The 22,873-nt window shown below is 46.7% G+C and overlaps 3 protein-coding genes across 8 annotated transcripts in view; 1 reads left to right on the plus strand and 2 right to left on the minus strand.

Moving 5' to 3' along the window:
• The window catches only part of CBX5 (chromobox 5), a 31,081-nt gene extending 25,549 nt beyond the window's left edge, over positions 1 to 5,532 (minus strand). Inside the window, exon 1 of one of the 3 annotated variants that reach the window (XM_080811898.1) lies at positions 5,271 to 5,532. In XM_080811898.1, the coding sequence (XP_080668024.1) occupies positions 5,271 to 5,519 (249 nt within the window). In that variant the 5' untranslated portion in view covers positions 5,520 to 5,532. Of the gene's footprint in view, positions 1 to 4,819; positions 5,090 to 5,270 lie in introns of those variants that run through there. The other 2 variants (XM_080811900.1, XM_080811899.1) reach the window with 2 other exon arrangements.
• Positions 5,533 to 5,977: 445 nt separating this feature from the next.
• HNRNPA1 (heterogeneous nuclear ribonucleoprotein A1) lies at positions 5,978 to 12,473 on the plus strand. Of its 4 annotated transcripts, XR_013967233.1 has the most exons (12): positions 5,978 to 6,088; positions 6,639 to 6,755; positions 7,047 to 7,193; positions 7,340 to 7,550; positions 7,642 to 7,734; positions 7,815 to 7,907; positions 8,108 to 8,182; positions 8,377 to 8,535; positions 9,109 to 9,264; positions 9,526 to 9,591; positions 11,984 to 12,098; positions 12,331 to 12,473. XR_013967233.1 is itself a non-coding variant. In XM_080810458.1 (11 exons), exons 1-10 carry the CDS (start codon positions 6,074 to 6,076, stop codon positions 9,579 to 9,581), a joined length of 1,122 nt encoding a protein of 373 aa, XP_080666584.1. In that variant the 5' UTR covers positions 5,991 to 6,073; the 3' UTR covers positions 9,582 to 9,591; positions 9,822 to 10,536. The 4 variants fall into 4 exon arrangements, 2 of the variants coding, with proteins under 2 accessions (XP_080666585.1, XP_080666584.1); XR_013967234.1 differs by lacking the exon at positions 8,377 to 8,535 and having other exon boundaries at positions 5,991 to 6,088; XM_080810458.1 differs by lacking the exons at positions 11,984 to 12,098; positions 12,331 to 12,473 and adding an exon at positions 9,822 to 10,536 and having other exon boundaries at positions 5,991 to 6,088.
• A 2,610-nt stretch (positions 12,474 to 15,083) lies between these two features.
• On the minus strand, positions 15,084 to 22,392 carry NFE2 (nuclear factor, erythroid 2). Its single transcript, XM_080812392.1, has 3 exons — positions 22,098 to 22,392; positions 17,580 to 17,748; positions 15,084 to 16,353 (listed from the first exon to the last, which is right to left on the minus strand). The coding sequence occupies exons 2-3, from the start codon at positions 17,691 to 17,693 to the stop codon at positions 15,346 to 15,348; spliced, it is 1,122 nt and encodes a 373-aa protein (XP_080668518.1). The 5' UTR covers positions 17,694 to 17,748; positions 22,098 to 22,392; the 3' UTR covers positions 15,084 to 15,345.
• Between the last annotated feature and the right edge of the window lie 481 nt (positions 22,393 to 22,873).

Genomic DNA, 22,873 nt, shown 5'->3' on the forward strand with positions numbered 1-22,873 from the left:
GGGATAGAGCCTCACATCAGGCTCTCTGCTCAGCGGGGAGCCTGCTTCCCCCACCCCTCTCTGCCTGCCTCTCTGCCTACTTGTGATTTCTGTCTGTCAAATAAATAATAAAATAAAATAAATCTTTAAAAAAAAATAGACAAAGCAAAAGAACAAGAAAAGGAAAAAATGCTTTACCAAGGATTGTTAAATGTGCTATTCCAGTAAGACATGTAAATCATGCTATGTAGTTAAATAAAATACCTAAATAAAAATTACTAATCTTCCTCAGAAACCTCTGTACCCTGGATACCTTTCTCTTTTCTAGAGCTACTAACAAGGGCTCTGAAAACTACCAAAACTGGGGCGCCTGGGTGGCTCAGTGGGTTAAAACCCCTGCCTTGGGCTCGGGTCATGATCCCGGGGTCGTGGGATGGAGCCCCACATCGGGCTCTCTGCTCAGCAGGGAGCCTGCTTCCCTTCCTCTCTCTCTGCCTGCCTCTATGCCTACTTGTGATCTCTGTCTGTCAAATAAATAAATAAAATCTTAAAAAAAAAACAAACCTACCAAAACTTTCCCAGACATATAAAAATCCAGCCACTGCAGAGTAATGTTCTCTTTTTCCTTTTTGCCCCAACCATTATCCTGCTCACCTACTATCCAGATAGCTGTCTACTTATTGGTTTTCAGACAGACCAGTGAAGATGTGTTATGTTCCCTTTTAGTAAACGCTAATCCTTTTAGGTTTGGCAGTAATAATATATCCTTTTTTTAAAAAAAAGACTTTACTTATTCATTTGAGAGAGAGAGAGAGAACATGAGCAGGGGAGAGAGGAAGGAAGAGGGGAAAGTAGACTCCCTGCTGAGCAGGGAGCCTGATGTGAGGCTCAATCCCAGGACCCCAGGATCACGACGTGAGCTGAAGGCAGACGCCTACCCATCTGAGCCACCTAGGTGTCCCAGCAATAATAAAATAAATCCTTAAGTTGTAAGCACAAGCACTTGAAATTTAATTTTGTAACACAGGTTAAACATCTTGTCTTGTTAACAGACCAGTATAAATGAACCAAACCAGGTCTCCAAAGGCAAAAAGTCAGTCCAAACTTAAGATTTTCAACGTACCTGGGTAGCTCAGTCAGTTAAGCATTCGACTCCTGATTTTGGCTCAGGTCATGATCTCAGGCTCCCGGGATTGAGCCCCGCATCTGGCTCTGAGAATTCTCTCCCTCTCCCACTCTCTGCCCCTGCCAGCCCCTGGCTCCTGCACACAAGCGTGCACATGTTCCCTCTCTCTCTCAAATAAAGTAAATCTTTTTTTTCTTTTTAAGATTTTATTTATTTATTTCACAGAGAGAAAGAGATCACAAGCAGGCAGGGAGGCAGGCTGGGGGGGAGGGGAAGCAGGCTCCCTGCTGAGCAGAGAGCCCGATGCAGGGCTCAATCCTGGGCTCCATCCCAGGACCCCGAGATCATGACCTGAGACGAAGGCAGAGGCTTATTAACCCACTGAGTCACTCAGGCACCCCTCAAATAAAGTAAGTCTTAAGGGGAGAAAAAAAAAAGTTTTCAATGTGATAGTCTCAGAATATCAATGAAAAATTACCCACTAAAATTTCCCTACCAGAGAGAAATGTTCATCAGACCTATTAACTCTAACACTGTAAGAGAATTCACAAAAAAGCAATGTGTACTTGTACACCATAGTAAAGCAAGAAGCTTATGTTGAAATCTTGAAATCTTTCAAATTAAAATAATCAAATAAAGGGTCATGGTTAATTTGTTTATAAATCCAAGGAGCTGGGGCTAGAGATGGGTGGAATCCATTCAGAGTACTCTAAGACAACATGATTTACCTATTCTTCAGATCGGTTTTCTTTTTTCCCCCATCTGTGGTCTAAACACAGCCATGAAACCACCAAAAACCGACCTGCATTTTTAAGAAAATGAAAGCGTACTGCAGATGAGAAAGTACCAGACTGCTTTGCACATATATTCATATAGTGAAACTTGTTTCCATATGCGTACAGGGTCAATGTAAATGTCTATCTTAGCAAGGGTCAAGATCAAAAGTCTGAGACACACTTATCCAAAAGAATTCCAGCAAAGGAAAGGCTTAAAGCAGGCGAAAATCTAATAAGCATCTAATGCAAAGTCCACCTCTGTCCAAAACATATTTGCCATTATTTTAGGCAGCCAAACAAACACAGGATGCAATCGTGTTTAGAGTGCAAGAAATGGTAAAAACTTAAATTCTGGGGCGCCTGGGTAGCTCAGTGGGTTAAAGTCTCTGCCTTCAGCTCAGGTCATGATCCCAGCATCCTGGGATCGAGCCCCGCATCGGGCTCCCTGCTCAGCGGGGAGCCTGCTTCCTCCCCTCTCTCTCTGCCTGCCTCTCTGCCTACTTGTGATCTCTTTCTCTCTGGGAAATAAATAAATAAAATTTAAAAAAAAAACTTAAATTCTCCTTTTATCCAATGGAGTGATGATCTCTCTACTTCTGAAGAGATAACCGTTAGGATTTAGTGATCCATTTATCAAAGGTTACTTCCTAGACACTTCACCCATCTTCTCCCTCCAATTTCCAATTACTAAAATAAAAGATTCTTATAATTTTTTTAATAATTTTTTTTAAGATTTTATTTACTTATTTGACAGATGGAGATCACAGAAAGGCAGGCAGAGAGAGAGGAGGAAGCAGGCTCCCCGCTGAGCAGAGAGCCCGATGCGGGGCTCGATCCCAGAACCCTGGGATCATGACCTGAGCCGAAGGCAGAGGCTTTAACCCACTGAGCCACCCAGGCGCCCCTAAAATAAAAGATTTTGACAAGATAATCAACTCCAGCATCTATCATGTTACTTATTTATTTTTATAAGTTTATCTAAGTAATTTCTACACCCAATGTGGGCCTTAAACCTATGACCCTGAGATCAAGAATCACATGTTCCTCCGCTGAGCCATGGCAGGCACCCCCAGCATCTGTCACTTTAAATCAATGGTTTTCTTCTCTATTTTTTTTTTTTAGTTTATTTTTTTTAGTAATCTCTACACCCAACGTGAGGCTTGAAGTCACCACCCCAAGATCAAGAGTCACATGCTCCTCCGATCAAGCCAGCCAAGCGCCCCTAAATCAATAGTTTTCCAGTGATTTTGCACCACCACCACTGACACCCCGAGGGCATCTGGCAATGTGTGGAGACATTCTGATAAGTTACAAATGGGGGTGAGAGAAGAGGTGAGAGGCATTTATTAGCTCAAAACATCAATAGTGCTGAAGAAACCCTATAGATCAAGATTGTATTCCTTTTGAACCTAAATAAATTAGGGACAAATAACCTTAATCTATAGAGTCCCTTAGTTCTTATAAACTCAGCAGAAGCAGCTGCATTACTAGCATACCTACAAACAGTTTTTAACGATACGAAACTAATTTGTCCTCTTGCAAGTGTCAGAGATCACAGAAATCTCTCCTCTGTTCATTTTAAGAGCAACTGAAATTAACTTTCTTTTGTACAATGTCACAAAGGTCTGTAATCAGAAGTGTACTTCATATATAGTTGAACTTACAGTATTTAAACATTTTTCTATTAACCTTAAGTCAGTGAACAAGAGAGCAATTTAGATTCTGATAAAACCATCATGTAATGAAAACTTCCTTATTTTTACAAAACATCTTCAAATCAGCTCAATGGTTGTTACCAACAGGTGATTACAATGCCTGTAAAACACTTTGAAGGAAATATAATCAAGGCAATGGAATAATCCAGGTGATGGCTGACTCCTCCTGTCTCTAACACCCTAAATACCACCCTTGTTAAGCAACTTATCAAAATTCAGGCATCTTCAAAGGAAGGGGAGAAAGAAGGCTTAGAAACTCTTTAACGGTGTAAAGAAAGACATAAATAGGGGGAAAGTTCCTCAAAGAAGAGACTAAGATAAAAGCATTGAGACACGGATAATGCTCATAAAGTCCTTTGCACAATGTCTCCCTAGCAGGTACTAAATACACACAAAAAAATAATCTTTTTAAAATTTGTATTTTTATCCGGAGGATCACCTTAGTTCTTAAGGAAAAACAGCACCTTCTCCAGGTGTAAGGATAAAAGAGAAGATGAGAAGCAGGTGATTATGACTGGAAACACAAAAACTGACTTTTTCATTTTTAGTCGCAAATTACAACCCCTGAAAGACTTAAACATTAGAGATCCAACCTGCCTAGATCTCAGTCTCTCCCTAAAGATAACACACTTTAGTGTGTAGTCTTCCAAAACTTTTTCTATGGATTTACAAATATCCATTTGTCCGTAGAAACATGCATCATTATGTAGATTTTTCTTGGGCGCCTTTCCACGACACTAGAAATTTATCCTATTGGTTCTAACATTGCAAGTCAGTCGTCCTAAAGAAGTGAGTTCCCAAAGACCTATCCTGCCCCTCTCAAAACCAACAAACTGAGGGGAGAGATGGGGTGGCTGGGTGATGGACAATGGGGGAGGATATGTGCTATGGCGAGTGCTGTGAATTGTTTAGGACTGATGAGTCACACACCTGTACCCCTGAAACAAATACATTATATACTAATTAAAAAAAAAAACCTAAAAAGTGTTAAGTGGTGAGAAGTAACGATATGGTGGGGGGGGGGGTGCCAAATTCGAAGCAACACAGGAGCAAACTTATAGTTTCCCTACCAGAAAGGTATGTGGGATGGAAGCCTAAAGACTTCGTTAGAGAAGTCATTGTGAATAAAATATGTGCCCGCCGCGCCATCACAGACATTGAATCCTCGTCACAACCCCAAATTGAAGACCTTCCTCTTCTAGACCGCTGATTGGACGACCTACCCGAGCGCTTTCCGTAGGGTATCCGCCTACTGGCTCCAAATTTGGTCCATCCATTTAGCCGCCCGACTCCTGCACTCCCCATTGGAGTCAACCCGCTGCCTCTTGGAGGAGCCCAACCTACCGCGCGCTCCGTGCTCATTGGCTTAGGGGGACGCTGCTCAGGAGCGGAAAACCCGCCTCCCACATTCCGATGGCCCAAGGACCGATCAGTCGGCAGCTAAAAGTAGAGCCAATTGGCCCATACACAAGCCAGTCAAACTCTCCGGCTGCAAAGCTCCACAGAACTTACAGGAATAAAACATCCCGCCCCTGTTCTTCCATTGGTTGGCCGAACCCACCGCTCCCCCTTCACTAGCCCCCACCCCGCGGTCCATTCATTTCACACAATAACGGGCCCAATTGGAGTCAGTTCAAGACCTAGTATGGGTAGGCAAGACTATCCGCCACTTACCCGGGATCGAGACCGATCACTCACGCTAATGTCTTCCCTGTTCCTCTGTGGTGAGGCCGGACCACAAGACACCACGGCCGCCGCCTTCTGCGCAACGCCAACCGCCCGCCAAAACGGATCCTTCCTTGCGCCTGCGCGACCAATCCTGGGACTGGACCCTTTCTCCGCCCATGACGCCTGCGCAAAACGAGGCACAACTCCCGCCACTACGCAGGCGCTGTAGATTCGCCGCCGTCTCCCGCCCGCCATTTCACGTGCTCCAAGCGCCAAACGGAACTTCTTAATGCGCCTGCGTAAACTCGCCATTTTACTACACATGCGCTCAGCAGGCGGTCGTTGCAAGAAAAAAAAAAAGTCACCTGATAACTTCTTTCCTAATACACAGTATTAACCGTGCTTTGTCAAGTGAGTTGAACGTAATTTCGGGCCTTGAAAGATTAAAAATTTATTTAAATATTTTAGGTATATTCAAATATGAATGATTGGTTGGCGAGCCAATCACACTAGTTAAGGCTAATATTACTCGGGAACCAATGGCCCCTCAGGGGTGGAGACTACATAGAACGCCCAAACGGATGACGTTATACAGCAATGCGGGACTACAGACCAATAGCAGGGGGAAGCTATTGCAAATATCCAATCAGAGATACTCGGGGGCGGAGTCTACCAATGCCTAAAGCGAGGAGGCGGGATAAAAAAGCGAGGCCGAAGGTAGGCTGGCAGATACGTTCGTTAGATTACTCCTTTCTGCCCGTGGACGCCGCCGAGTAAGCATCGTTAAAGTCTCCCCTCCCACCGCCGTCATGTCTAAGTCAGAGGTGAGTAACACGCTGTCTCCAATCTCATTTTCTTCCTCGCTCCTTCCTGAGTTCGGTAGGATGCGGCCTCGTTGGGTTGCTTGCGCCAGCTCATTCGGCAGTTCTTCGGTTTCTGCCAGGGCCTACCCCTCCCAAAGTTCAGGTCGCCATTTTGTCCTCGTCGTCGCCATGAGGCCGCCGTCCTGCAACACTTGGTTATCACGCCAGGCTTGCCCCTCCTGGCAAAACAGTTAGGCACATTCGATTGGTTTTGTTTTCCCTCGTCACAGGGGACGAGTTTCCTAAAGAACAGCTATAGTTCCCTGCTGGTTATGTATTTTTCTAGCCCAGTCCTTTTGTTGCGCGTGCGTCGGAGGGACAGTGGGGACGCATGCGCTCGTGGTTCCCAGCCCCCAACATACGTCTCCCCTAATGGGGAGAAGCACGTGGCTTGCTGTGACCCGAAGGAACAATAAGGGCTACGTAACGTTGCTGCCTAGTTTGGCAGTTCCTAACTGAAAGGTGTCTGGCGTTATAGCCCACATGTAACGAGTTTTTCCCCTGCTGCTAGTCTCCCAAAGAGCCTGAACAGCTGCGGAAGCTCTTCATCGGAGGTCTGAGCTTTGAAACAACCGATGAGAGTCTGAGGAGCCATTTTGAGCAATGGGGAACACTTACGGACTGTGTGGTAAGACTTGGGAGAGACAAAAGGCCAGTAGAACTAGTCCGTTTACTTGGATTATTTTGTTGTAATTACTGTGCTTATGAAGATTGTTAATAGGATTGTGGTTGAAAATAATTTGGCAAGGGAAGGTGTGGTTTTACCTAATTAGAAGGTACTAGTTAATTGATATTAGATGGGTAGTGGGAAACTGGAGGACTTTGCATAAAGGGCTGAAAGAATTTATTACGTTACCCAGGGTAGAAATGACCAGAGGTTCTGGGGTTTTACTGTGTATTTAATGAGTTAATATTTCAGGTAATGAGAGATCCAAACACCAAGCGCTCCAGAGGCTTTGGGTTTGTCACATACGCCACTGTGGAGGAGGTGGATGCAGCCATGAATGCAAGGCCACACAAGGTGGATGGAAGAGTTGTGGAACCAAAGAGGGCTGTCTCAAGAGAAGTGAGTGATACTTTTTCCTGCCTCTGACGATTTAGAAATGTGTCATTAAGTGGACTTCCCATTTGGGGTTCTTAACACACTTTACTGAACTTTATTAAGGATACCTTTGCTGATACAAGAAACTTAATTGGGGTTTTTCATATTAGGATTCTCAAAGACCTGGTGCCCACTTAACTGTGAAAAAGATTTTTGTTGGTGGCATTAAAGAAGACACTGAAGAACATCATCTAAGAGATTATTTCGAACAGTATGGGAAAATCGAAGTGATTGAGATCATGACTGACCGAGGCAGTGGCAAAAAGAGGGGTTTTGCTTTTGTAACATTTGATGACCATGATTCTGTAGACAAGATTGTCAGTAAGTATCAGGGGCATGCTCTTTGCTAGGGGTTCTGAAGTCCGTGTTCTGTTCTAAGCCCTGAGATCGTGTTCTCTTGGTAATTTTTTAGTTCAAAAATACCATACTGTGAATGGCCACAACTGTGAAGTAAGGAAAGCGCTCTCTAAGCAAGAGATGGCTAGTGCTTCATCCAGCCAAAGAGGTGGGTTTATTTAATAATCCTTACAGATAGCTAAGTAATTATAATCTGTATGATTTAACCTTTAAAACTTGTCTTTAAAGGTCGAAGTGGTTCTGGAAACTTTGGTGGTGGTCGTGGAGGTGGTTTTGGTGGGAATGACAACTTTGGTCGTGGAGGAAACTTCAGTGGTCGAGGTATGTGTGGTTATAGTTTACCACTAAGAATTAATAGTGAGCCTTGTAGTTCAGTTATCCTTAAAGCTAAATTTTACCCAAGTGTAGTTCTGGCTTCTCAACTAACCAGAAGGTTAAATCTTGAGTATAAAATTAAGGGTATAAATTGTGTATAATTTATATACTTCAAAAAGTAGTTTAAAATTCTATTTTTTTTCCAGGTGGCTTTGGTGGCAGTCGAGGTGGTGGTGGATATGGTGGCAGTGGGGATGGCTATAACGGATTTGGTAATGATGGTAAGTTTATTTTAAGGAGTTATATAGGTGAAGTTTTCTTTGGCAACCTTTAGACTAGGTTAGTAAACTAGTGCATGACAAGCTTAGCTCTGATAACAAACAGCATGCTGTGTGCAAGCTTTTAGGCATTACACTTGCACAGGTTTTGATTGTTGAATACTTTTGTCTTATTGAGAAGAATTGTATTCTTGTAGGTGGTTATGGAGGAGGCGGCCCTGGTTACTCTGGAGGAAGCAGAGGCTATGGAAGTGGTGGACAGGGTTATGGAAACCAGGGCAGTGGCTATGGCGGGAGTGGCAGCTATGACAGCTATAACAACGGAGGAGGCGGAGGCGGCTATGGCGGTGGTAGTGGTAGGTATCCAGTGATCCAAGTACTTGGTGCAACAGCTAGATTAGCCCTTTAGAGTTTACGCCCATAAGGGGATTTGATGCTCTTAAAAGCATTATGTGGTACAATGCATGGTATTCTTTTTTAATGGGCTTGCTAATGCTACCTCCTCCTAGCTTTAAGCTGGGGCCGCCTCACTCCCAAGATAGATAGATGGTTAAGTGGATAGTGGTGTCTTTAATCAGAATTAGATTAGCTTCTAGCAGGATTTAATATTTCAACTCCTTTGGGATCTTAGGCACTTAGTTGATATATCCAGCATCTGTTTGTAGTGCCCTCAATGGGTAGTAGTTTTCAAGGCTATGGACGATGTGCTGTTAACCCCATGGTAAGTTGGGTAAACCTTTTAAAGTGTAGTGGATTACTCAACTGAGTGCCTTGCCCAGAAAAGGATGAAACAGATAATCAAACGTTGGGGTCATCAGAGTTTGGGAGGAAGGCAAGCAGAACATGCAGCTTTTTTGGCTCTGAGCACTAAATAGAATTCACAACTGCAATCTTCAAGTAGCAGATAAAGGCCCTCTTCTCATTCCTAGGAAGCAACTTTGGAGGTGGCGGAAGCTATAATGATTTTGGCAATTACAACAATCAATCCTCAAATTTTGGACCCATGAAAGGAGGCAATTTTGGAGGCAGAAGCTCTGGCCCTTATGGTGGTGGAGGCCAATACTTCGCCAAACCACGAAACCAAGGTATTGTATATATGCAACGTTTAAGTGCTAGGTATCTGTAGCTAGTGCTAGTAAAAAATACTAATTTTTAGGTAATGTTTGTATAGATAGTGAAATGCTGACAATTCAAAGCTTTTAGGAACTTTAAGTGATAGGTATGTGTAGCCAAATTGGGAAAGTCAAGGGAGTTCAAACTCTGGAAAATCTGGACTTCTGCTGCCCCCAGTATAAAAAATCTTGTTGGCACTTCCAAAACTTAACAGGGGCATACTCTCTTCTTAGGTGGCTATGGTGGTTCCAGCAGCAGCAGCAGCTACGGCAGTGGCAGAAGGTTTTAATTACTGCCAGGTAAGTAAACACCTTTTTATCTTTCAAGTTAATTTTTGTAAATGATAACCCAGTAACCCTAATGTAGCTGAGCAGTGCAAAGTAGTTAACATTATAATTGCAGTAAAATTTTGGATATTAAGTTAATATTCAGATCAGCAAAATTTGTGGGAAACAAAACTTGCTATTGGATTGTAGCCTTGAGTCTTAATATGTTTAGATTAACAACTTTATTCCATATTGTTCAACAGGAAACAAAGCTTAGCAGGAGAGGAGAGCCAGAGAAGTGACAGGGAAGCTACAGGTTACAACAGATTTGTGAACTCAGCCAAGCACAGTGGTGGCAGGGCCTAGCTGCTACAAAGAAGACATGTTTTAGACAATACTCATGTGTATGGGCAAAAAAACTCGAGGACTGTATTTGTGACTAATTGTATAACAGGTTATTTTAGTTTCTGTTCTGTGGAAAGTGTAAAGCATTCCAACAAAGGGTTTTAATGTAGATTTTTTTTTTGCACCCATGCTGTTGATTGCTAAATGTAATAGTCTGATCATGACGCTGAATAAATGTGTCTTTTTTTTAAATGTGCTGTGTAAAGTTAGTCTACTCTGAAGCCATCTTGGTATACTACCCCAACAGTGTGAAGTTAGAATTCCTTCAGGGTGATGCCAGGTTCCATTCGAAATTTATTTGCAACCTGCTTGGGCACAGAAGCCATTGTCTCCACAAACCTTGGTGTAGTTGAACTGACAGTTAATGTGTTGTGACCTGGAGTTCACCATTAAAAGGTCACCCAAGCAAAGTCCTGGAGTTTATTTGGTTATTAATATGATTGTTGGCACATCCTATGCAATATATCTAAATTGAATTATGGTATCAGATAAAATTATAGATGGGATTAAAGCTTGTGTATCATCCATTATCATGTGTAATCAATAAACGATTTAATATTCTCTTGAATGGAATGACAACTGTATGGATTTGGGACTGGCAGAGCTTTGGACTTCCCTACCCACTACCCCTCATAATGTTGAATGCTTCTATCACAATTCAAGTTCAAAACTCTGCCAGAGAATAGAAACCAGCTGCTGGCTAATGCCACCCCATAAGTCCACAGATTAGAAGTGTTTGGGAGACCTTTTTAAACTGACCAGCACCAGTAAGAATATCTTATTTTTAATACAAAAACAGGGTTACATTAAAGGAAAACAGCAGTTGTACTTGGTTCTGGTGGGTGGGTCCCTAATAGAGGTTTATAGATTAACCATACTGTTAAATCTGTTTGGATGTCAAAATTATGGAGATGGTGAGAAACCTTATTATATTCATGTTAACTGCAGTTTTCCTTTAAATATGGTACATCACACAACCATCCTAAAATGTTAATTGTATAGAAAATGATTTTTATTTAAAGCCTTTTACAGTTACTTAATATCCGATCATTGTTATTTGTTACATAGGTTCTTTTGAGCCCTCCCTTGGTACCCTCAATTTCAGTGCCATTGTACCTGGTAGCATAGAGAATTGTTTATCACTAGGACTGTGTATTCCATCCCGTGGGTGTGTTACTTGGAAGTCTGGGGAGGAGGGTGGGCGGGGAGTGGCGGGGAGGTGGGTGGGAAAGCATGGTTGATAGTTCCATGAGTTTGATATTGGCTGAGTTTGCAATGGCAGGTGGAACTTTAACTATTGAGGGAGTTTGCAGATACCTCAGGATTCGTGACAATGCCTTGTAAAGATCCAGGAGAGATGTTCAGCTACTAGGAACTGCTAGCAAGTATAGCGCGAATGGCTCCGAGCTCAGACACTCTACAGCTGAGAGTAGACACTTGTGGTATGTGGAGTACAGATAAGCCAGGGGCAGGCCACGGCACGCTCCATGAAAGCTAGGAGGGAGTGAAGTTTCAGTGACCATCGCAAGAAAGGAGGCAGACAAGAGTAAGGCACACCTGACTCTTAGGACTAGCAGTCAGAACCAGGAAGAAAGGTTTTATTGCTATGCTGGTAGGTAAGAACAGATTTTACTTCCATCCATATAGTGTTACCTAAAATCCAGTTTTCTGTTACATTTTTCTTAATGTATTGAGCCAATACTACTAGTCCAGTTAAGCTGAACTTGGTTTTTCTGGAGATCAGTTGCTTTAAATTGACACCCTAGACCTGGCTCCCAAATGAAGGAAGTAAACACTAATTCTACTATGACAATATATTTTTGCCCTTTAATTTTGATTTATTTCATGCCTTCCTTTAATCCATTTCCTTAAAACAATGGCTCAAAGTAATGTATTAGAATCTTCCCCAAAACATGGTGGGAGGGAGGGTGGACCATTAATTTTGGCGGGTGGGGGGATTTACCCGGAGCTGGGACTTGGTCTCAGAAAAGCTAGTTCTAAAGGTTGTTTACTTTTCTAGGGAGGAGTCTGCTACTCCAGGCTAATCAACTCTCTTTAAAAAACAAAACAAAAAAAAATACAAAAAAATACAAAAAAAAATCAGAAACTCATCTGTCCAAATTTATGGCTAAAAGGTAAGCTTTTTATGAACTTAATGATCAGCAAAAGTGCTTGGTATTACCAAAGTAGAGAATGACAAGCTGCCTAAGAACCAAAAAAAAAAAAAATGGGATCTCATAGTCTAACATTTTGCCCACAAAATGTCTAAAGCAGTTGGGTTCCCAGTAAACAGAATGAGTAATTGCAGAATCTTTCAAGTGCCTATGTAAACACTTCATAACTTTTTTCTTTCTTTGTTTCTTGCAGCAACATTCTTCCTTAATGAGGACAACCTTTATCTGAGCCAGTGCCCCTCATTTTCACTGCCATGGGGTTCTTAGCTGCTGTGCAGCTTGAATTAATCATTCAGTTTTATGAATGGACTTTTTAATAAAATGCTTTTAACTTGGTTCTGTTTCACTTTTTTCCTTTCATGATAATGGTAAATCATAATTTTTTAGCAGAGTTGGAAGTCTTCCCCTTTCATTCCTTAACTTATGTTTCCTTGGATCCTTCTAAATGGACAAATAAAATAGGTATGTTAAGAAAGGTGGGACAACATAAACATGTTAAATTATAGGTTGAAATTGAGATTAGGGGGGAACAGGTTGTTGGGAGTGGTTCTCCCCCCACCCCACCTCTCCCCAAACTAAAAAGTAAATGATAACTTATTTGGCCTTTTGTGGAATGCAAGTGGTTCTACTAATGTATTTTTTTTTAACATTTTATTTTTTTATTTGAAAGAGATCACAAGCAGGCAGAGAGAGAGATGGAAGCAGGCTCCCTGCTGAGCACAAAGCCTGCTGTGGGGCTTGATCCCAGGACCCTGGGATCATGACCTGAGCTGAAGGCAGAGGCTTTAACCCACTGAGCCACCCAGGTGCCCCTCTACTAATGTATTAATACATAAAATTTATTCCATCAGCAGCATGGTTTAGTGAAATGAAACTGGCTCTTGCTGGCCCACTTAGAAGTAAGCTGTTAACTGTTCCATAAGCCTTTATTGGCCAGCTATCTCTGGCTTCCAAAAAATCTGGAACCAGGTAAAGCTGCCTGGAGGGGAGGAACAAGTTTCTCAGAAGTAACCCCAAAATTTGGGAGCAGTAATTGAATCCCCCAGCAAATGCTTAAAACTTTCCCATCTCCAAGAGAAGATCCAGCCTCAATTTTCAGATAGTAGAAGGGGTAGGAAGGTGTAAATGTATATGCAATCTCCATTGCTGTGATTTTAAGAATCTTAATTTGCGGCTTGAAGTTACTAGAACAGGTTTCTCTCACAGTCGTGGTTTAGAAGGATGGCAACTCAGGCCACCAGTTTGCAAAACATTGCTGTTGAAAAAAATGGGGTCTTGGCATCTGCCATTCTGCATATTTCGCTACATGCTTTACATATGCAAGTTGATGGTAAGTTCCATAACTTTGGATGATTACCTGTTGCAAGTTTTTGCAACCTCTGGAACAGAACCTAGGTCATACTCCAAAGCTGTTCCACCTTTTGCTTTAGTTAGGTATTAAGTTCTGTTTCTATGGTCTTAACCTGCTGCAGTTTATCTGTGGGAGGGGGGCATTTCTCCCCATTATAAAATCCAGTGCCTAGAATAGTACTAGAACCTAGGTGCTCAGCATTGGGTAAGGGTCTAAATTTGCCTCGGAATTACACTTGGGAGCTTGCTTAGAAGTGAAATTTTCACTGTCTGATGTCCCTTAGGTGAACAAGTTTCTGAACAGGTAATCCCAGGCACTGCCCTTTACAACTTGATTCTGCATTTTCAATTTTTCGAGAAAGTTGACAAGGCGTCTGAACTGTTTTCAGATCTATTAGGAATCAGAAGCTTTAAACTTTTCATTCCCTAACCCAGCTTCAAGACCACATTTCTGAGAATCTAAGCATAAAGACTCCATACCTCTTTGATCATTGTCTGCTTTTCATAGCTCACAACTGAGGGTCTATCAGAACTCGAAAGTAAGTTTTCCTTGTTGGAGCTAGTAAAGTTGAGTAGAAGTGTAAATAGAAGTAAAATACCCCAAAGAGGTAATTTGTGTTAATTCAGTGACTGGAAAGATCAGGAACCACCCAACTCCATCCAGGCAGATGAAGGTGTAGTGTCTGAGAAGTTAGTTGGGATTTAGATGTGATAAAGGATTCTAGAACTGAATGCGTTCTGCTTCAAGAAAGTGAGAGACCCTAGATCTTTGAGGATTCTAGAAAAGGGATGCCTTGAAACAAAGATTGGATAGTGTGTCTAATGTAACCAAGGAGAAGAGTTCACCAAAAGGAATAACCTACTCCACAGGAGAGCAGGTTTTGCCCAGACTAGGGTATGAAGTCCCTCGAAACTGATGTTCAGTCAAATTCTCTCCAATCAAGAGCATCTCCGTCGGGGCGCCTGGGTGGCTCAGTGGGTTAAAGCCTCTGCCTTCGGCTCGGGTCATGATCCCAGGGTTCTGGATCGAGCCCCGCGTCGGGCTCTCTGTTCAGCGGGGATCCTGCTTCCTCCTTTCTCTCTGCCTGCCTCTCTGCCTACTTGTGATCTCTGTCAAATAAATAAAATCTTCAAAAAAAAAAAAAAAAAAAAGCATCTCCGTCTTCTGAGACAACTCTGGCACATCAGGATGAGGACGTCCTATAGTAGTAGGCAGGAGGGAGAGAACAGAAAAAAGGCCTTCGGGCATTCTAGACTTTTCTGTGTTCCAAAGACTGAGAAAGGAGAGGTCTAAACCTCAGGGACTTTGCACAGAGGGGTAGCCAATGCTGGCCGCAATCCCTGCTCTGTAAATAGTGGGCCACCAGGGAGGGTGGGATTCCTCAGATCACCCATGATCTCTGGCTCTGAAAAAGGAAATAAAGGTGGTAGATCACACTGCTCAAGCCCAGATTTCTTGTGTATCTCTCATACAAAGTTGTAGGGGAAAGAAACGAGCTTGGCAGGATTCCCTCCCCGCCACTAACAAGCACTGAACTCTGAGTACTGAGCTTCATCACCCTCTCTGGAGAAGGAAGACACAGTGGAAGGCTATTTGTGTAGAGCGTTTTATATACCAAAGCTCAAACAAGAGGTGGAGGTTGGAGACCTAGGAAGCTGAATCATGGAAAAGAGATTCCAACCTCCCCTCATACACTTGTCTCAAGGCAAGCCTTACTGAATACACCTTGGATCCTCCAAATGCCAGGTTTCCCATTGTCCCCTTCTGGTCTAGAGAACCCAGGTTCTTCTGGGGAGTACGTTTATCAGAAGGGAATAAAGGAAATCTCCATCACCAGTCCCAGCCCTCTGGGCCAGCTTAGTCTGTGGCCTCCATCTTGGTCCCCCGGGGCACCAGGAAGATGGCCCCATCAGCAGCCTGTTGGAGAGCATACTCTTCAGGGGAGTAGCTGTTGCCCGCTTCATCCCGCAGGTGCTGGAAAATGTCACAGTACAGCTCCGTCAGCTGTTGGCGCATGACCTCCAGGGTCCTGTCAGCCTCCCCTCTGGCCCGGAGAAGCCGTTCCCGCTCACTGCCCAGCCGCTCCAGTTCCCGCTCCAACTGCACAATGGTCTCCAACTTTCTCTTGCGACAGTTCTGGGCGGCCACCTTGTTTTTTCCCCGCCGTCGGATGTCCCGGACTAAGGCCAGCTGGCTCTCCGTCAGTGGGTACCGTGCCAACAGCTCATTAAAGTCATCTACCGGCAAGTTGACAATCTTGTCCGTCGGGAAGGGAATCTTCATGGCCAGGGCCCGACGCTCATCCCGACTCCCCGCCTCCCCCCGTGCAGTGGACTTGGCCCGCACCGGGCCTGAAGAGGGTTCTAGGGCTAAGGGGGTCTCCGCAGGTGGCAAGGCATAGTTAGGGTGGGCCAAAGAGTTGGGCATAAGTGAATAGGGGTACTCCACTGGGTACATCTCTACGTATTCGCTGCGCCGCCGACCAGCCTCCGTCCCCTCCAGCTCAAGAGATTCAGCATCACTATAGTTGAGGGATAATCCTGAGTCGGATTCTGGGTCTTCTTGGGGCTTGGGGGGCCCCGCTGGCAGCCCAATGTCCAGGAGAGCCAAGGGGTCTGGGAGGGGCTCACTGAGCAGGCCCGAGAGGGTCAGTGGCTTGGAGACTGGGATGGCCATGTTGCCATAGGAGTATGAAGGCTCTGGGACCTGAGATGTGGGTGCTGGAAGCTCATAAGGTGGTGGAGGTAGGGCGAAGCCAGCATCTGGGTGAATTGAGCAGGGGCAGTAAGTTGGGGGTGGCGGGGGCCCAGGATATGGGGCTGGGGCTGGGGCCTCAAATGATGGCTCATTTGGAGCGTTTAGGCCCTGCAAGAAAAGACAAAGAGGTTTTGGAGACAGCCTGAGGGACAGAAACCAGCTCTTTCTCGGGACCAAGCTGGGTCCTTCTGAAAGACACAGTGAGATAACAGGGGATCAGAAAAGTGCTAAAAATCATTCAAAGCTTCTTGTAAGGTTGTGGTGAAGCTATTTCAATCAGAAAGCAGCTTAAACAGGAATGGAAGTCACTGAGGTCAGACTTGGGAAAGGACTATCTAAGGCTGCAACAATATAGAATCTCCTCCTCTTCAGGAGAAGTTCTTATTGGGTTGAAATGGCACTTCTTCCTTTAGTTCCTTCAGGAAGACAAGAAGTTGTTATCTATGATGACCTCCCCGCCCCCAACCCTTTCCTGCTGTGGTTATCTAGGGTCAAAGGGTCAAATTCAGACCCTGGCCATCCCCTGGGTTCCCAGCAGAGGGAGCTGCTGAGCAGGAGGAGGGCTCAGGGCAGATCCTGAGGACCTAGGCATTGTGACAGGGGAGAAAAGAGGGGTGGGGTCAGTGGGCAGAGCCAGGTCTGGGGGCTGAGGCACCTTGGGGAGCCAGCACAAGCTCTACCCTCTCCTCTTCAGTCCCTCTCTCCCTGCCCAGGTGCAGAGAGGAGGAGAGAACATGTTGGAAAACAGGGCCCCCAACCCACATGGAGGAGACACCATGCTCCAGCCCAGATGGGACAAAGGCATCATTGTTAGACCAACAGACACCCCTTTGTCCAACTAGCAGGAGGCGAGGACCCCGTCATAGTCTGACCCCCCCCCCTTCTCCAGGCCCCTGAATTACTGCTCTGCTACCTGAGGGAAAGGGGCCCAGCATCTGAAGACAGGGGGAGGAAATGAGGGAAGACGATGGGCAGGATTGGAGGAGAGGAGTTCAGAAGGGAAGAAGGTGAGAAAAGAAAGGCGGGGCAGGAGGTGGGATAGAGAGATGTGAGCAGTGTGGCTGCCCAGAGAGCTTATACTCCCAGTCAGATCCTTCCTTCCCCACCACTCCTTTCCCCTGCTCTTCCACACCCTTTTCCCCTTCATATTCTGGTCTTCCATCCAGATCTCCCTCCTACTACAGCCCATCCTTTTCCACTGCCTGGAACACTCCCTGCTTGCTCCAACCCCGCCCCCCCCCACCCCCACCCCCCGGCCACCGGCCACCTCAGGTCCCAGCCAGACTCCGTATTTTTCTGCTCTTCCTTCTCCCAGGTGCCCTGGCCCTGCTCACCTGCAGCTCAGTGATGGACATGATCTCTTGCCAAGTCAACTCCATCTCACCCAGCTCCAGAGCAGGTAACTGTGTCACCCTGTTCCTGCTCTGCTGGGGAGGACACGGGGGCATCCTACTGGGCCAGGGCCTGGTCCCGGGTCCCCAAAGCCCAAAAGGCCCCAGCAACCTGTGTCAAAGGAGAAACAGGTTTAAAAAAAGATCTAGGTTAAAGCATCTCCCGCTAGGGGCCAGCAACTTTGTCCTGCCTCCATGGAGATCTCCCAGCAGCCTCAGCTGAGAGAAGGAGAGGCTTCATGCCCCCAGCTCTGTTGTCCTCATCAACCAACTCCTTATGCTACAAAGGTTTTCCCTGCCGTGTGATCTCCACCTCACCTGCTGTGGCTGTAGTCAGGTCCTTTGGGAGCACAGTAGGTCTTTACCTACTTTTTCAGACAAGGTGCCTTCCCTTTCCCCTTCTTCTTGCTCCCCAAAACTGTATCAGTGGGCAGGGCAGAAGTCACATCTTCTGGGGTTGTTTTTCCCCCATTTTCTGGGGCAATTCCGGGGATCACTCCTGCTTTCCCCCTCAGTCCTCAGTTTTCCTCCTCTGTCTCATCCTCCAAGGTTGAGAGTGAGTACTTGGGGATCCCCAAGGAGCGTGTTGTGGGAAGAGCAAAGCAGACAGCCCCTCCCCTTCTCTGAGATACGGCCCAGGCCTGGTGGCTGATAGCAGTTCTGCCTTCTCCTCCTATCCTGACTCTGGGCTCCCCTGCTTGAGCCTGATAAGAGGTTTATCAGCTGGAGGCAGCAGAGGAGGAATGGTCTCTGGAGACAGTGGACCTCTGTCCTATGGCCCTGCAGGGTCATCCTGGCCATACCCCAACCCACACCACCAGGCTTCCAAGGTTCCTAAGGGCATACAACAACCATAGCAAAGGCTTATTAAGCACGGTCGAGAACTATGCTGATGTTTTACAAGAATTAGTTTGAGGGGCGCCTGGGTGGCTCAGTGGGTTAGAGCCTCTGCCTTCGGCTCAGGTCATGATCTCAGGGTCCTGGGATCGAGCCCCACATCGGGCTCTCTGCTCGGCAGGGAGCCTGCTTCCCCCTCTTTCTCTCTGCCTGCCTCTCCGCCTACTTGTGGTCTCTGTCTGTCAAATAAATAAAGTAAAATCTTAAAAAAAAAAACACACACACAAAGAATTAGTTTGAGACTGATTTTCACAAAGATCCTATAGGGTCCATTCAGAAATTGATAAAGAGCTGGCATAGGTCTGGAATGTCTACTAGCCAACTCTGCTAGCAGGCAGCAGCCTCTCAGACACCTTCCCATCCCACTCCTGCATCTCCAGACTCCAAGCCTCTCCTGGCAGTTCACCTCAGTCAATTCTTTCTATGGTATCTCTTTTCTTCTAGGGGAGTATCTCTTTGGAGCCTTAAAAACATAGTCCCCTTCAGCACCCCCACCCATGTTTGATCTGGGCTCTAGCTGCCAGTCAGCCACAGAGCAGCCATGTGAGTCTGGGCAAAGTTGTCACACTGCTCTGAGCCTCTGTTTCCTCATTTATAAAACTAGGGAGTTGGAGAAGTCGAACTCAGAGGTTCCTTTCTGCTTGGGCAGCTTACAGTTCTCAGCAAACCCTCACCCCTGTCTTCATCTTCTCCCCTCTATCCGCCCCTCTCCTCATCCCACCTCCCTATTCCCTGACACCTGTCTCCCTGCACCTGCTCCCCCAGCCTTCGACAAGAGATGACAAGTAGATTTCACAGGGACCTCCCAATATCTTCTGGCCAGACACAGCACCCCACCCCTACCATATAAGTAAAGGCAGGCAGGCTGGGAGAGGGAGACACTTAGAAAAGGACAGAGGCTAGGAATGGATGACCTCAAATTGCATGACCTTAGATCACCACAAGGATGGCCTATCACAGCTATCCAATACGAAATCCACTCTTTGACTTAACCCCAAATTAGTAAGGACTAGCAAATTATCTTTTGGAAGGAGGATCTCCCTAGCCCTTGCCCCCTGCCCCTTTGTGATATCCCCAGAGCTGGGAGCTGGTGTAGGCCCAGGAGCTTAGCCCGTGGGCAAAGTGGGTGGGGTGTTTATGTCTGTCCAGGATGCCATTTCAACACCGGAACCCCACCCTCCCCCACCCAGGTTCTGGAGGAAATTGCCCAAAGGCAAAGTGAATGGAGAAGGGGGTTAGGGGGCAGGGACAATGACTCTTGCCTCATAGTCCTTCACACCGTACCCCCCACCCCACCCCAACTTTGTCCCTCCTTGTATCTTCCTGGATCTGACTCTTAGGTGCAGTGCAAAGATCCTGCCCTAGGAGGCAGGAGACCAGGTTCTCTGGCCTTCCAAAAGCATGACTTTGGTCAAATCACTTCCCCATTCAGTCTCTTCCATCAAATGGAGACAGGACCAGAGAAGCTCCATGCTGCAGAAGGCAGTACACGGCATCTAGCTCAGGCAGTCACAAACCTGATTATGCACCTAATTCACCTGTTGTACTTCTAAAAACACAGGCTCCTGTGAGTACCCCTGCCCCTCCAAGGCCCACTGAATTGAAGTCATACGTGCAGGTACCCAGCAAGCAGCATTTTAACAAGCGCCCTAGTGTTTCTGATGCCAGAGGCCCATCCCACCTTGAAAAATGCTAAACTAGTCCAACCATATGTATTTACAGGAAAGAACACAAAGCCAGAAAAGAGCCTGGCAAATGATCTCCAGACCCAGGTTTCATACCCAGGCTGGGCTGGGTTCTAGGCTGTCCTGGTCTCTAAGACTAGATATCAGCCCCTCCTCATGCACCTTTGGGACAGGGAAATGAGAATCCAGAAGGGTCCCTGTGGGAGGCAGGAGGTCAGAGAAGAGGGAGTTGATGAGAATCTCTAGATCAGCTAGTTCCAACCACCTCTCTAGGGCAGTGGCAAGTTTGCACTGGGCCAAAAGGAAATAGTATGGTTTCCCCTAGATAGTCAGTGGTTGTTGGTGGTCTATACACCAGGCATAGGCCCCTCTGGACCTTAGGAGCCTACCTTTCTAAGGATGGGCCTGGGGGCCTGGGTGTCTTGGACTGGGAGCTAGTGGTATAGAGCAGGGAGGACGGCGTAGTCAGAATTGACTCCAACAAAAAGTGACAGAGGATGCAGAAACACCAGCTCTTGGGAGACTAGAGTGGGCCTCCCTGTGTCCCTTTTGCTTTACAATAAACAGTTCCCACCTTCCAGTTTAACCTGCACTTTGAAGTCACACAGCCCTCTTCCTCCCTACCAACATGTACCAGGTAGGACTGGCGCCATCTCCAGGGACTATAATCCATCCTCTTTACTCTGATCCTTACTCTGATGGTGCTCCCCAGAAAGCTCTTATCACAGTCTCTGAGTACTCACAGAATGACACAGAGCTTTATATTCAAGAATTCAAGATGAGGACCATTTGTGGGGGTGCCTTGATGGAGAGAATGAGAGAAGGTGCTTGCCTCTGGGATCCTGTTCTGAAGTTTATTAGGTCAACCCACCTCTCCTGGTGTCAACAGGAGCAGTGAAAAGATGGGGAGGGATCAGGGAAACCTGGGGTGTGGAATGGCAGGTGAGCAAGCTTTTTAGAAATATTAGGAACCATCCCCAAAGAGGGAGAGACACATAGAGGTGAAATAGAGAAACAGAACGGAGGAAACCGGAAGAGAGAGGGAGAGTTGATCAGAGTGAGATTTAGTTTCCTGAGGACATACACGACTCAAACAGGTGGATGGGAACAAGGCAGAAAGGGACAAGTTTCTGTTATCCTCATTCGGTCCCTAGAAACCAAACGCCAGTCATTTGGGGGCCAATGACTAGAGAATCCCAGCCCCAGCAGATCTGTTACCTCCCCTCTTCTCTTCCACTGCTACCCAGCCTCCTACTTTCCCAGCTGCTAAGATTTCCAGTCCAAAGGAGCTGTACCGGGGTAGGATGCCTTCTCCCTGTCAGTTCTAGTGAGCTCAACTGCCCAGGCCCAGAAGGAGCAAAGGAGGCAAGACCTTAACAGCTCTGCACCCACCATCCCATCCTTCTGCCGTGCTCCTCAACCATCCAGGCATCCAGGCATCCAGGGGCTCCAGTTCCTCACCTTCCCCCAAATCCTCCCAGCTAGCCAGGCAGGGCAGCATGATGGAACTGAGTAGAGGAAAGGGGGGTACCATAGGCCTAAGATTTTGTTGGCTCCCCCACCGGGGGGGCACCCCCCTGCTGAAGGGTTACTCAGGGTCACCCCCACCCCTCAAAGGGGCCTCAGAGGATGACTGTCTGGTCCCCACCTACAGCCTCTCACCACAAGAATCTCAATAGTGTTCAATAAGCCATCTAGGTCCTCTCCCAGAGGAATTCCCAAAGATGTCAAATTCCCAAGCCAGGGGCAGCCAGGGAAGGCCCGAGGTCTCCTGAGGGTGTGCAGAAAGTTGGTGATTTTCTCCCTCTGCCCCTTCCAACTCCCCAGCTCGCCCATGGGATCCCACTGGAATCGACCTCCCACCCCGCCCCTCAGGCACCTGTGGCAGGGTCCGAGCTGGGCGAGGAGAGAGATGTGGCTCCCGGTGCTGTCTCTGGGGAGGCTGGGCCTGCGCTGACACCTCCCGGGTGAGGATCCCTGCTACCTCTGGAAACGGGGGAGGGCCGCGCCCCGCCCCCAGGCCATTTCTGAGCGCCGAGTGTGGAGGCTCGGCCTGAGCACGGGGAGCGCCGGGTGGCGCACCAGCCTCCTCTCTGAAGACCTCGGCCTGAGCTCTCCGTCCTTCCTCCAACCCTCCCCTCTCCCCGTGGCCCTCCTCTCCTCCTGCCCCTTCTGGCCAAGAGAGGAAACTTGAGCCCGGTGTGGTTTCTGCCCACACCCCGCCCCCACCTTGCTCCCGGCCAGCGGGGGCACACATGGCTTCCAGCGCCTCTCAGCCCTCCTTCCGAGCCCAGGAGTCCGGCCAGGCCTGCGTTTCTCCCATGCATAGGATGAAATCCAACCTGGTGGCCCACTCCAAGGTGACCTCTAAACTTCATACAAGTCTAACCACCTTCCTTCTGCCCCCTTAACTCTCTTAGGGACAGGGAAACTGAGTCATAGCCGCCGAAGATAGGGACCCAATGTCTAGTGTCCCAGGTGTTAAGGCAAGTGGGCTTTTAGGGCATTGCTTTTATTTAAGGAAAGCCTGGGGTCTGGGAGTGAGGGAGGGGAGCTATTTTGGGGAGGAGGGGCAGTGGCTGCTTTGATGTGTCCTTTCACCTGTAGCCTTCTCCCCTCCCCCAGCAGCCTCAGATGTCCTAGGACAAAGGCCTC

Source organism: Martes martes (genome assembly GCF_963455335.1).
Source record: "Martes martes genome assembly, chromosome: 8".
Taxonomy (NCBI): Eukaryota; Metazoa; Chordata; class Mammalia; order Carnivora; family Mustelidae; genus Martes; species Martes martes.

Bases quoted from the DNA above. Each gene is read 5' to 3' on its own strand.
- HNRNPA1 (XM_080810458.1), top strand. The intron at 7,735-7,814 runs GTGGGTTTATTT...TTGTCTTTAAAG, and splicing joins TGCTTCATCCAGCCAAAGAG to GTCGAAGTGGTTCTGGAAAC. The intron at 7,908-8,107 runs GTATGTGTGGTT...TTTTTTTTCCAG, and splicing joins AGGAAACTTCAGTGGTCGAG to GTGGCTTTGGTGGCAGTCGA.
- NFE2 (XM_080812392.1), bottom strand. From the start codon at position 17,693: ATGCCCCCGTGTCCTCCCCAGCAGAGCAGGAACAGGGTGACACAGTTA. The intron at 16,354-17,579 runs GTGAGCAGGGCC...CTTTTCTTGCAG, and splicing joins TGTCCATCACTGAGCTGCAG to GGCCTAAACGCTCCAAATGA.